This window comes from Silene latifolia, chromosome 7, assembly GCF_048544455.1.
Source record: "Silene latifolia isolate original U9 population chromosome 7, ASM4854445v1, whole genome shotgun sequence".
NCBI lineage: Eukaryota > Viridiplantae > Streptophyta > Magnoliopsida > Caryophyllales > Caryophyllaceae > Silene > Silene latifolia.
Genome location: NC_133532.1, coordinates 6500430 through 6513402, shown reverse-complemented (window position 1 = coordinate 6513402; position 12973 = coordinate 6500430). Strand labels below are relative to the sequence as shown.

Sequence of the window (12973 nt, the reverse complement as noted above, 5' to 3'; positions counted from 1 at the left end):
CGATATTTTGTTGATTCTATACTTTTTTTCACTAGAGTTGATACCATTCTAATTTTAAGTAATAATTATTCTTCCGTTTAACTCCTAATCACTTATTCACATTTTTTATTCATTATAAGAAGTATTTTAATCAAATGTACTAAAATAAACGAGACGGACGGAGTATCTTACAATCTTACCCTTCACATGAACAAATAAAAGAAGGATTTATTCGTATCATTTTTATTTTATTTTGATATTCTATGACAATAATAAATCTTCAAATACTTAAATCATTACTCTTAAGTATTAGATATTCAAAATAAAGACTGAAAATTCGCTAATTTGCAATTGTTATTATTATTATTATTTAAAAGGTCAATTTTAATCATTTTATCTATAAAACTCATTTTAAATTACAAAATTGATAAAATTTCGAAACACCAAAGTGAAATTAACCCAAACCGATAACTCGAAAAAAATAAAAAATCACATAATTCAAAGTTTTCCCACACATTTTGGTACAGTTAGTTAACGGACAATAGCGGTTACCAATTTTCATGTACACCTTCCCACCTATATAAACGCCATTAATATAAAGTTGCAATCTTTATCAAATCTCCATAATTTCAAAACTCTTCAACTCATTTTCTCTAATCCTCATTAATTAATATAAAGTTTCAATCTTTATCAGATCTGGTATGTTAATTTGCTTAATTTTCTTGTTTAAATTCTTCATTTCAATTCATTAATTTATGGGTTTGTAATGTGATTGATGATTTTATGTTATAATGATTTTAGTTTATCGCAAATTGCTGTGTAAGACGGTTTTATACAAGTTTATTGTAAAACGGGTTATTTTGATGACTACGTAATTTTAACATGTATGGGTCATTTTCATGTTGGGAGGTCACCAATTGCTAGTTTAATGGGTTAATGTATTTTATTTTTCATGTGGGTTTGTTAATTGATTGTTAATTTTCATGGTTAATCATAAAGTTTGGAAATTTTAATGGTTTGAGTTTCTAGACGCAATATTCATCTTGGGTCATTTGGAAACAGTCTCTTTGTGTTGCTAACACAAGGGTATGGCTGCGTACATCCAAGCCCCCGCTTGCCTCGCAATTTGCGCGAGGTATTGAGGCACTGGGGTAATATTGTTGTCGTTTTGTTGATGTTCAATATTGATTTTGATGAGTTGGAATTTATATTCTTTGCAGTTTTTAGGAATCAATGGATCAGGAGCAGGACCATAGAACCCAAACTACATTAAATCACAAATATGATTGCTTATTATTTGGTAAATATATGATCTTTAGCATTTTTTTTAAAAAAAATTGTATTTGCTTTTTTTTTTAATTTGCTTTTTACTATGACGGTTCTATAGGATATTCATGTCTGCCGATCCCAAATCATTTTGGGAATAAGGCTATGAGCCTATGATGTTGTTGTAAATTTGTATTTGCATTTTCTTAATGTTGGTATTAACACATTGTTGAAAATGTTAGATCTTGATGATACCCTTTATCCTTTGAGTTCTGGTATTGCTGCACATTGCACCAAAAACATTCAAGGTACTAAAAATTTGATTTTTAATGATTTTTTCGAGTTTTTGTATTGATTGGTTACCAATGTTCTCCCTCCGTCTCATTCATTTGTTTCTATTCTATGTGATGGGGGGTATTTTGATCAAAGGTAAACAAAATAAATGATTGGGACGGAGGGAGTAGACGAGAAATAGAAGAAAGATTGTTAAAGTGAGCGGATTTTTTAATTTGTTTGACTTGATTTTGAATGTGGCATAATTTTTTTCAGATTACATGATTAACCAACTTGGAATAGAGGAGAGTAAAGTTCCTGATATGTGTTATGTTTTGTACAAGTATTACGGTACCACCATGGCCGGTCTTCGGGTATGGTTCGAATGCTCCTGCAAGTTTCATTGTTGTAATGTTTCACCATTCAATCATGTTGATTGTGATTTCTTCTTTACAGGCAATTGGATATAACTTTGACTATGATCACTATCACAGGTAAATATGAGACGGTTTCATGATAATATAAATACTTATCATAAATCTTTGATAGAGTATCGTTGTTGGATATGTTAGTTGGTAGCCTGATCAGGCGATCATCATATTGTCTGTAATCATTTGATCATCGATGGTGACGGTTTTACATATTGGCCCATTTCATATCATTAGTTGTCAAACTGTCAGTGACTTCTTTTGTTTCACCTGTAATACTGTCTTAACCCCTCCCTTGATTTTTGACGAATGTTGTCTCGTGATTTCAGCCAAGTTCATGGAAGGTTACCCTATGATTTGCTGAAACCTGATCTAGTGCTAAGGAATCTGTTACTTAGTCTTCCAATTCGAAAAGTGGTGAGTTTTCGGTCCTTAATATTAACGTTGAGAAAAAAAGGATTGATTAAGCATTTCGTAGATGTTCATGATCTTAACTTTCGATGTTTCTTACAGATTCTCACCAATGCTGACAAGCATCACGCTGCTGAGTGTCTGAAGAGGCTTGGATTAGAAGATTGTTTCGAAAAAATAATGTGTTTCGAAACACTGAATCCTCCTAATGATGACAAATCTGCTCCTAATGAAGATAAGTCTGAGATTTTCGACATCATGGAATATCAGCCTAGTTCTGGTGTAACCCTTCCATCCACACCAATTGTCTGTAAACCCTTTGAATTGGCTTTTGAACAAGCCTTTCAGATAGCAGAAATCGACCCTAACAGAACAGTAAGAGACTTTTTCTCCGTACATTCCATGATATGGTAAAGCAATCAACTGTATATTACTCAGTCTAACATGAAGCATTGCTGTTGCAGTTGTTCTTTGATGACAGCGTTCGAAATGTGAGTACTGGTCACAATTTAGGTCTGCATACCGTGTTGGTAAGCACCCTCTATTATCTTGTTTTCCTTTTCCTCCCGTCATGTTACCTGTTAGAGGCATTAAGGTTCTACTGTTCTCGTCTCCCTTTGTTATACAGGTAGGAAAGTCTGAGAGATCAGACGGTGCAGACTACGCCTTGGAAAGCATTCATAACATCAGAGAAGCATTCCCTGAGCTGTTGGAAACCGATGAAGAGAGATTAGAGAATGTTCGGTACTCACAGAAAATTGCAGTTGAGGCCTAATTATTTCCTTAATTTATAGATTGACAAAAAAAAAAAGACAAAATTTAATGTTATTTTGTACTGTATTTTCTTGTTTTAATGAAGGATTATGCTGTTGTAAACCCTTTGAAGATGATGTCAATAGAAAACTAATTTTACCTTTTGTTGATTTGTTGAATTACAAACTCTCGTTTAAGTCGGGCATATACGCAGGGGATGATAAATTCTCATCATCTACTTATATGAGTGGTCATGAGTTGTATTTGACCTGTTTTACACTTAAGATGTATATGGCCGACTTAAGGGAGATTAATCGGGAATGAATTGATTTTTTTTTTTTTTTATGATGTGATAGAGACTACCATTTTGGCAAAATGTAAAGAAATTTTTCTTGGCCTTTAAATGTGGAGCTGGCTAGTAATGGCCGGTCATCATCATTTGGTGGAAGTAGACAGAAATCCAAAATGTGTCTTGCATTTTTTTGTTGAGTTGGTTTCCCTCGGATGGACCATTTTGGTCTGAAATAATAAGACGGGATTTTGTGACCATTTGACAATAAAAAACTCAAATGTGACCACCACCGGAAAACAATTACGATCACAAAATCCCGTCTTATTTTTTCAGACCAAAATTGTCGTCTGAAACAAGAATTTGTGGATTGAATTTGTGTAAATAGTCATGCACATTAGAAACATCTAGCCATCTAGGTGACCACTTTTGTCTAGCCATATTCATTGATCTAGAGGGAAAGCAAAGCTTAATCATGTATTGAAACATCTAGCCATGTAAGTGACCACTTCTATTTAGCCATCATAGGCCGGTATAGGTGGTAATCACTGAAAACACGTTATGAACACGACATAAAGTTTAACGGTTTAGAGTTAAGAAGATGTGATTTGTTTGAAAATGGGTTGAGACTTGAGAACAAAATACTACATAAAACTTGTATGAGTTGGGTTTGGGATTGGGGTTGGGTTTGAGTTGTCGTCTATTAACGCAAACCCTCAACATAAATAACCCATTTATTTCTAGTGGGTCATACTTTCGTTGGTTTGAGTTGATCACCCAACTGAACCAAAAGAAATATCACCTTAAAGTGTGACATGTTGTCACTTTCACCATGTTATGTCGACCCGTATTCCATGTCACCACGCCATCATCAGCTCGAGCTGCATGCCACGTTATCACCTTAAAGTGTGTGCCACGCCATTACTTTCACTGTATTACATCGAACCGCATTCCACGTCATCACCACCACATTATCACCTCGGACCACAAGCCACGTCATCACCTTGAAGTGTGTGACACACCGTCACTTTCATCGTATTACGTCGAACTCCAATCCACGTCAGTACTGCCACAACATCACCTCATATCACATAACACGTCATTACCTCGAAGTATGTGCCACATCGTCATTTCATCGTATTACGTCGAACCACACCCTAAGTCATCACTGCCACCTCATCACCCCATATCACATGCCACGTCATCATTGTCATTTTATTTGAGTCTCACTGTCATACTTAACGAGTTAGTGAAGGCATGAAAATAATGACGAAGGTGATGGTAGTGGTGATGACGAGAATGATGACAATTAAGTTGACTAAGATGGGGTAAGAGGAGATAAAATATATTAATGGTAGAAATTACGATATAAAAGGTTTTAAAAAATGCCAGGAAAAGAGGTTGATCGAGCCATTTTTTACCCGAACCCGAAACCCGTATAGACTTACTTGACCCGTATTTTACCCGAACCCAAAACTACCCGACCCGTAACCTACCCGTTCGACCAGGTCTAGCCATATTTGGTCATTTCAAACCGGTCGGGTCAAGCTTGAGTTCTCATTTCGGGTACTAGGTCGGGTTAGTCGACCGGGTCAATTTTACCGGGCCTCCACCAATGTATGCTATTTTACCAGCCGTTGGATCTTATAAGACATGATTCAACGGTTAAGATGTTCTCTCGTAGCATCAGGATTAAAAAAAGGTTATCCTTTACCTTGTAGGAGTACTGGAGTAGTAAACAAACTTTCCTAATTGCGAAACCCTCGATAAATTAGCCCAAACCCAGAAACGCTATAAAGGGTTAAATTATTTTTGGAACAAAGATTGAATCTTTGTTGAATTTTTTGGTTCATAATTAATAATTCACAACATGGGAAAGATGGAGATGTCCAGTGTATTGAAAAATCTTAAGGTAATTGTTGTTTTTTGGCATAATTTCTTTAATTATTTGATTAATTTTTGGTTAATTTAGCTTCAGTAGTTAGTGATTTGAATTGGGTATTTCTTGTTTTAGCTTAATTGGTTGTTAATTGAAGTATTTTCTGTTGGCTGTTCGACATTAATTCCTGTAATTGTGTGATTAATGTTGGTTAATTAGGTTTATAAGTTTGAGATTTGAACTGGGTATTGCTTAATTTCATGTGGGTATATCTTGTTTTAGCTAATTAGTTTGTTAATTGAAGTATTTTATGTTTTTGTTGTTTGATTTTGCTTTCAAAAACAGCCTCTTTGTGCTGCTAACACAAGGTTAAGGCTGCGTACATCCGAACCCCCTAACCCGCAGTTTGCGGGAGCTATTGAGGCACTAGGGGTAATGTTGTTTGATTTTGCTTGGAAGTTTGGATTTTGAGTTGGGTATTGTTTAATTTTATGTGGGTTGTTCTTGTTTTAGCATAATTAGGTTGTTAGTTGATGTGTTTTGTGTTTATGTTATCGGATTTTGCTTGAAAATTTGGATTTTTGAGTTGGGTATTGTTTAATTTATGAGAGATTTTGTTGTTTTTATTGGTTTGATTGAAGTGTTAGGTATTGTTTGGTGTTTGTAATGAAAAAAGATCTCATAAAGTTTTGTTCTTTTCGTTTTTGGGTCGGAAACTTGAAATTGATTGGGAATTGCTGTGTAATAGTTTATGCAAAGGGCAGTTCAGAAGGAGGAGAAAATTAAGGAGGTGGAACAACCGATACCAGATGGGAATTTTACCCCCCCTAGTAATGTTAGAAGAAAATGGTATAACCTTTGTTTCTGCTACAAACTGTTTAAACTTTTATGTAATGTTTTAGGTGTTTCTTATGTTGAGTTTTAGGGTTCTGTAATTATTTGTTGTTGTTACTGCACACTCGGCCTCCTATAACCCGCTATTTGCAAGAACCTGAGTCATTGGGTATTGTTGTAGTTTTTGTTTACTGCAATTTTGTTTTTGAAGTCAATGCTAAGGGCTTTCACTCGATCCTCTAGAATGCCAACCTAAATCATTCATTCACACGAGTGGGGAAAGTGCAAGCCATTGGTTATATAGCCCACCTCAAAAGTGTGGTATATGTGTGAAGTTCTTCTACCTTTAGCCTTAAGGTGCTGTTGTCTCTAGCGAACCGTCGTTCACTCATACCAGGAGATAATTAGTATTGTAATCTGTATTACTTGTTGATCATGGATTCTTGACATTACTTCCATCGGCGGTCGGGGGTCAATGGGTTATGGCAGAGTGGCAGACTATTGGCACTGTGCGGACTATGTTCTATATTATCTGTAGTATCCATTCATTACCCTTCCTCATCTTGTCTGCACCTTTGCTCATGCGTTCTGATTTTCCCAACCTGTGACCCGGGCTTCCGGTTCGCCCATCCATCAACAGAAACACGTCAACTCTGTTATTGTTGGGTTAATTTTGTTTCTCCGCTGAGCACTATAAACTACTCCCTCTGTCCCGGTCATTTGTTGTCCTTTTCCATTTTGTGGTGTCCCGGTCATTTGTTGTCCTTTCTATTTTAAGAATGAATTTGATGTGTAATTTGATCATTCACACTCAATTTATTCCACTTGTCATTTAGTAATTGGCCCCTTCCCCTTTCCTTGGTCTTTGTGCCAAAACCCAAGGACAACAAATGACCGGGACGGAGGGAGTATCATTTTAGACAACTGGCCTTCCCCCCCCTTCCCTATAAGCTCTCTATTGACAGCGTCTTTATAATATAGAACAGGTTGGGATAAGCCATACTCAACAACTTTAATTAGATATTCCCCGTTTTCAGTAATCTTTAGCATCACAATTAGATATAAAGGGTATCCTTTTACTTCCTCGTTCCAACAACAAAGAGGCTGTACTCGATTTGTAACTGAAAACGGGGGATATGTTGAAAATAATTTGCTTGTTTCCATAGTGCGTGGGTGAATGGTCAAGTATGGGCGTATGGTTTCATATTTCTATCTGATTCCTTATGTTGAACTACAGTTGAAGTTTTCGTTATGGGCTCTGGTTTAAATGCAACTCAGAGACACTATCAGATTTTACGTGTCTTGAATTGAAGTGTCACATTTATCCATTTTAGTATTTTACATGCATTCTCATATTACATTGATTCTGCTTTTTCTTCTGTTTTTTTTCTTAGAACATTGTGTAGAATTTGCTTTCTTTATTTTTCTTGCAGTGTGGTCATACTGGAAGGAGATCCTCAACCTGGTACGACAAGAGGTCGTATGTCATTTCAGAACTTTAACCCTGCTATTGATGTGAGTACAATGATCTTTGAATATTCATCCGTGTTTGCTTCATCTTTTGTTTCTTTGCTTCTCATTTCAAAGCTTATCTTGGCAGAAACTGAAAGAGGAGGAAGCTGCTAATGGTCATAATGCAGAAGCATCAACTTCGTCTCTCTTTCAATGTGGAAGGAGCAACGAGAGGTATGTGAATTAGATAGTTATGTTTCTATCCTCGAATTTGTCATTTCAGGGAATCGCCAACTCATATACTCATCTGAAGCGCGAGTTAAATCATCCTCTTTCTTTAAGAAAACCAGTAATTGATAGTTTACGTTTGCTTTTATAAGCCGTGAACAGAAAGTGTAAATAAATGACTGCTATGTCAAGATATCACAATCAATACCAATATCAGTTGGGTGTTTTAAGTTTCAAGGAATATGGTGTCGGAAAATCTGAGTTAACGAGTAACGACTTGTATGACAGATTTGATAGGAAAAAGAAGCCATCTGAGAATACTAATATGGATATGAGCAACGAGGAGAGCAACGGAGAACTTAAAAGGAAACAGTCAAAGGAATTCTCTGAGACAAGCCATCCGAAGAAGCTACAAAAGCAAAGCCAAGGTAATATGCAACCCTCTTCTAGTGACAATCGTAATTTCCATAAGCAACCAAAGCGCGACAAGTTAGACTTCAACGTTTTAGTGCCACAAAAGTCTCAAGGTAAGAAAAAGGGACGTTAACTTACAGATATTCAAGTTGTCGACTTTTTCGCTTGTAGCATCATGTCATATTGCACGCTAGGGTCTAGGCGACAGTTTGTACTAGTACAACGTTGTATTTTACCGGTTGAAGCATCTTTCCGTTCTTTTCTTTATGGTTTACATATTTCAATACAATGCCAAGATTTATTGTAACAGAAGTATTTCATCTTCAAAGTTTTCATCTTTTCGTTCCTTGGACTGCTAAGCACGCTATTTTTCCGGAGGAGTTACAATGAAATTGAGCTAGATAAAAAGATACTCTGTAGCAGTTAGATGGGACTTTTTTTTCCTTTTCCTGAATGAGCTAGCTCCTATTTCTAATGTCGAGAGTTATTGCTTTACACCTAAAATGCCGGAGTTACTGGAATTAGAATTGTTCATAATTAGTCCGGTGTATTAGGGTTGGCTTATTAAAGAAGCAGGTATGGACAATGCATTTACATACAAAGCTCACCGACCTGAATAACACGACCCGTAAGTCCATAACCCGATTAAATATGACTCGGCTTGAATGTTTATTGTGTTGCACATAGTCAATCATCACTAAATAACTTGAAAATAGCTTACTTGAACCTGGAATGACCGACCTGAATTCTTGAAAACCCAAAACCGACTTTGATCCGATCCGAATATTTAAGATTTGACCTTTTCATTTTTCAAGGGGCCAAAAAGAGATGAATAACTTAATATATTATGGAAAATTAAAACGAACTAAATGAAGCGAATTAATTAAATCCTTCAGTTAAGTTGAACTGAGATGAGTTGAAATTAAGCGAAAGTGATGGGCTAATTGTATCATTTGAATATTGTTCTAGAAAACTTCAATATCCATATTTGTTTAATGAAAACTTGAGTGATAAGCCAAAGATGTGGATTAGATTAGTTAATTGTTAAGCAAGTTGATGATTACGTCACTGTCGACGTGTAGTTTCCTTAATCATAAAACTAATGGTTATCAACTTATTAAAATGATAGAAAATGGTCTATGATGGAGAGATTAGTCTCCGTATTAAAGGTCAACATCGTTCCTCATTACTTAAATGTGAACTTTTAACGTGATGCCCACTTGGTTGACCAAGTTCTACTAATACTCTTCCTACAAATGTACATCGTACATGTGTACAAAGTCTATGGTTTTGTCAACATCGTCCGTCATTATTTAAATGTGAACTTTTAACTCAAGTATTACGTGATGCCCACTTGGTTGACCAAGTTCTACTAATACTCTTCCTACCAAATGTACATCGTACAAGATCAAAATCGCTTCTTATAACTTATGAGATCTTTCAAAAAAATATACAGTATTTTTTATCTGAACAAAGTGTGTGATATTCTAAACATTAACCGAGTATTCGAGACTAAAATCACATTAAGTTACAAACGACAAATCATACATATGTTCAAATTATGAAGGTTACTTTCAAGTTTCGAGAACGATACAAGATTCCAAGATACGCTTACATAACTCAAATAATAAAGATTAGAAATATCAATGTCTCATTCATCTCCGACATGTGACCATTGCAAACATATGGAGTGTATATAACCTGGTCCCTCTGACCTTAAATGCATGTACACCAATGACTTTAAACTCAACTTTGAATATTAGTCAAAACTTATATAATCACTAATATAATCATAATTAATTAATTAATTAATTATAATTATAATCATCCCTCATTATTTTGTTTAAGCAAGTTCCATGAAATTTCTTGTTAATATTATATATCTTATACTTCACATTATCTCATCATCATCTTTATAAACATATATATACATACATATAATACATGAACATTATATAACATGTTATCAAAAGTCAAATCCCACCTTTCTTGATATTTTTTGTTCTTTTTTTGTTTAATCTCATCATTTGAGTCCTAAATTTTTTTGCGCAAAATCTCATTTGAAACCGTCTTAAACTTAATATGTAAACTCACTCTTGCTTATTGTCAAAAAAACAAAAATGTTGCTGACGGGAATCGAACCCAGGTCATGAGTATCACCCCTCGTGACTTTACCAGCTATAATAGATTAATAGCTATTGTATGTTGTAAGGTTAAGACGATCTTATTCCTACGATTTTTTAGGTAAAAAATGAACTTTATTCCATCTAATGGGTATGGGTATCCTGAGGAATGCATAAATGTGGATATGCAAAATGATTTCATGCAAAACTTTGGATTTGTTCATAATAATATGTCTTTGAATGATCAAAATTATAGTTTTTTGTATGAGAATTCATACCCTAATGAAGCAGTAGTACCAGATTTTTCTGATGATTATTGTCTAAAATTCATCAATGATATTCTCATGGAAGAGGATTTAGATGATCATGTTCCTGCAACTCTGCAGGATTATCATGCACTTCAAGCTACTGAGAAGGCACTGTATGATGCTCTTGGGGATACTCTGCAGTCGCCTTCTCGTAGCTCTGATGTCGTTGAGTCGTCTGCAGGTTCCTTGGAGTCAGGTTATGTAGGAAATGATGATGAACTTCTTAGGGAAGTTCAGAAATTTATAGCTTTGTCGTCTAATGGAAAGAATACCGCGAAAGAGGCAGAGAAAAGGAAGATGGATATGTTGTTAGAAGAGAGAAACAGTAAGCAAATTGCTGCAAGTAATGAAGAATATGTCGAAATGAAGAATTTCGATGATATACTGATCTGTGAGGAAGGAAAGGATGATATTTCGCCTTTTACTCGAAAAAATGCAGTTACTGAAGTTGAAAAGAGCCTAAAGCCTAAGGATAGGAGGCGGAAATCGGGTAGAGGTAAGCGAAAACCTAAGGAAGAAGTGGTGGATCTTAGGAATCTGTTAATTGAATGTGCACAGGCAGTAACAAGCGCGGATCTTGTTACTGCAAATGAGCTTCTGAAGCAGATTAGACAGCATGCTTCAGCATATGGAGATAGTGCTCAAAGGGTTGCATATTACTTTGCAAACGGACTTGAGGCGCGTATGGCAGGAACTGGGTCTGATCTGTATCGGGATTTTGTAGGAAAACCGATTTCATCAGTTCAGATCCTGAAAGGGTACCAACTGTATGTTTCAGCTGTACCTTTTCAGAGAACGACGTATTTTTTAGCGAATCAGGCTATTGCAAAGTTGGCTGATAAGTCTGCTAAGGTTCATATTATTGATTTTGGGATTTTTTTAGGGTTTCAATGGCCTGGTTTAATCCAACAGCTGTCAAGAAGACGGATTGGTCCACCCAGGGTGCGGATAACAGGAGTGGATTATCCGCACCCTGGGTTCAAACCTGCACAAAAGACTCAAGAGACCGGGAACCGGTTATCTGGTTATGGTCAAAGATTTGGAGTGCCCTTTGAGTTTAATGCTATTGCTCAAATGTGGAATACTCTAAAACTCGAGGATTTTAAAATCGAAAAGGATGAACTTGTTATTGTTTCCTGTCTTTATCAGTCAGGAAAACTTTCTGATGAGGGTATTGATGTTGATAGCCCAAGAGACTATTTCCTGAAATTAATCAGGAAATTGAATCCTGACATGTTTATCCATGGTGTAGTTAACGGCACATTCAATGCTCCGTTTTTTACTACTCGGTTCAGGGAGGCACTGTATCATTACTCGGCTTTGTTTGATGTGTTTGAAGCAACCATGCCCCGGGAAAATGATGAGAGGCTTCTAATTGAGCAGTTACTGTATGGGAAAGACGCGATGAATATTGTAGCGTGTGAAGGGAGCGAGAGGATTGAGAGGCCTGAGAGTTATAAACAGTGGCAAATGAGGCACCATAGAGTCGGGTTCACTCAGGTTGGGCTTGACACCGATGTTATTCATAGAGCACGGGCTATGGTTAAGGCTAATTACCATAAGGATTTTATGGTGGAGCTAGATAGGGATTGGATGGTCCAAGGTTGGAAAGGAAGGATTTTGAGTGCAGTTTCCTGTTGGAAACCTGCGTAAATCGATCTGTTAGTTTCTGTCATTCACCAACTATGTTACTTTGACTCGGCTAAGAGTATCTGACACAAGTGCGTGTCCAAGGCCGACTGCTGTCTCATAATGCTGTACTAGGGTAGTTGACTGAAACTGAGATTATGAGAAATCTCTTGATGAAAGTATACAGATTTTGTCACTCTTTATGTGTTTTTCGCCAGTCATGGACACTCGACAACCAAACATAGGTGTGTCACTTTGTTTTGAGCCAAATTTATGTTACTCAGACTTGACTGCAACTCTGCAAGTGTTGGACGCAACACGTTAACAGGTTGTCAAAGAATCAGATACTGTTACTGTGAAAATATTCATTCTTTTCGGTCTTGAGTAAATGTAGAGCTGTTGTGTTGAAATGTGTCAGGACGCGCTAAATGTGGCAAAACCTAAGGTATTTTCGTAAAAATAGCCGTGTCAGACTCTTAGACAAGTATCCATGTTGGAATATTCAGAACATTGTTCACTCTGACAGCTAGCTGCTGCTGTCTTATTGTTTTTAACTGCAGAACGCAACTTATTTCTAAAAAAGTTCGAGATTGAGCAAAATCTGCATACTTTTCGAGATAATTTGCTTACACTCTTAGACCATCTAAAACTATTATGATTCAGAATTGAGCTGGTATTAATTTTGATGTTGCAGGTGAATGAGGTGA

The 12973-nt window shown here is 36.2% G+C and overlaps 3 protein-coding genes across 3 annotated transcripts; all 3 read left to right on the top strand.

Annotated features, from left to right (window-relative positions):
• Positions 1-498: 498 nt before the first annotated feature.
• LOC141591525 (uncharacterized protein C24B11.05-like) lies at positions 499-3274 on the top strand. Its single transcript, XM_074411885.1, has 9 exons — positions 499-678; positions 1200-1279; positions 1488-1553; positions 1795-1892; positions 1975-2012; positions 2276-2363; positions 2460-2732; positions 2822-2887; positions 2986-3274. The coding sequence occupies exons 2-9, from the start codon at positions 1213-1215 to the stop codon at positions 3130-3132; spliced, it is 843 nt and encodes a 280-aa protein (XP_074267986.1). The 5' UTR covers positions 499-678; positions 1200-1212; the 3' UTR covers positions 3133-3274.
• Positions 3275-5078: 1804 nt separating this feature from the next.
• LOC141591524 (uncharacterized) lies at positions 5079-8552 on the top strand. Its single transcript, XM_074411884.1, has 5 exons — positions 5079-5311; positions 6027-6127; positions 7546-7627; positions 7713-7798; positions 8081-8552. The coding sequence occupies exons 1-5, from the start codon at positions 5270-5272 to the stop codon at positions 8337-8339; spliced, it is 570 nt and encodes a 189-aa protein (XP_074267985.1). The 5' UTR covers positions 5079-5269; the 3' UTR covers positions 8340-8552.
• Positions 8553-10049: 1497 nt separating this feature from the next.
• Positions 10050-12483, top strand: LOC141591522 (scarecrow-like protein 30). Its single transcript, XM_074411882.1, has one exon. It carries the CDS (start codon positions 10458-10460, stop codon positions 12288-12290), a length of 1833 nt encoding a protein of 610 aa, XP_074267983.1. The 5' UTR covers positions 10050-10457; the 3' UTR covers positions 12291-12483.
• Positions 12484-12973: the final 490 nt, after the last annotated feature.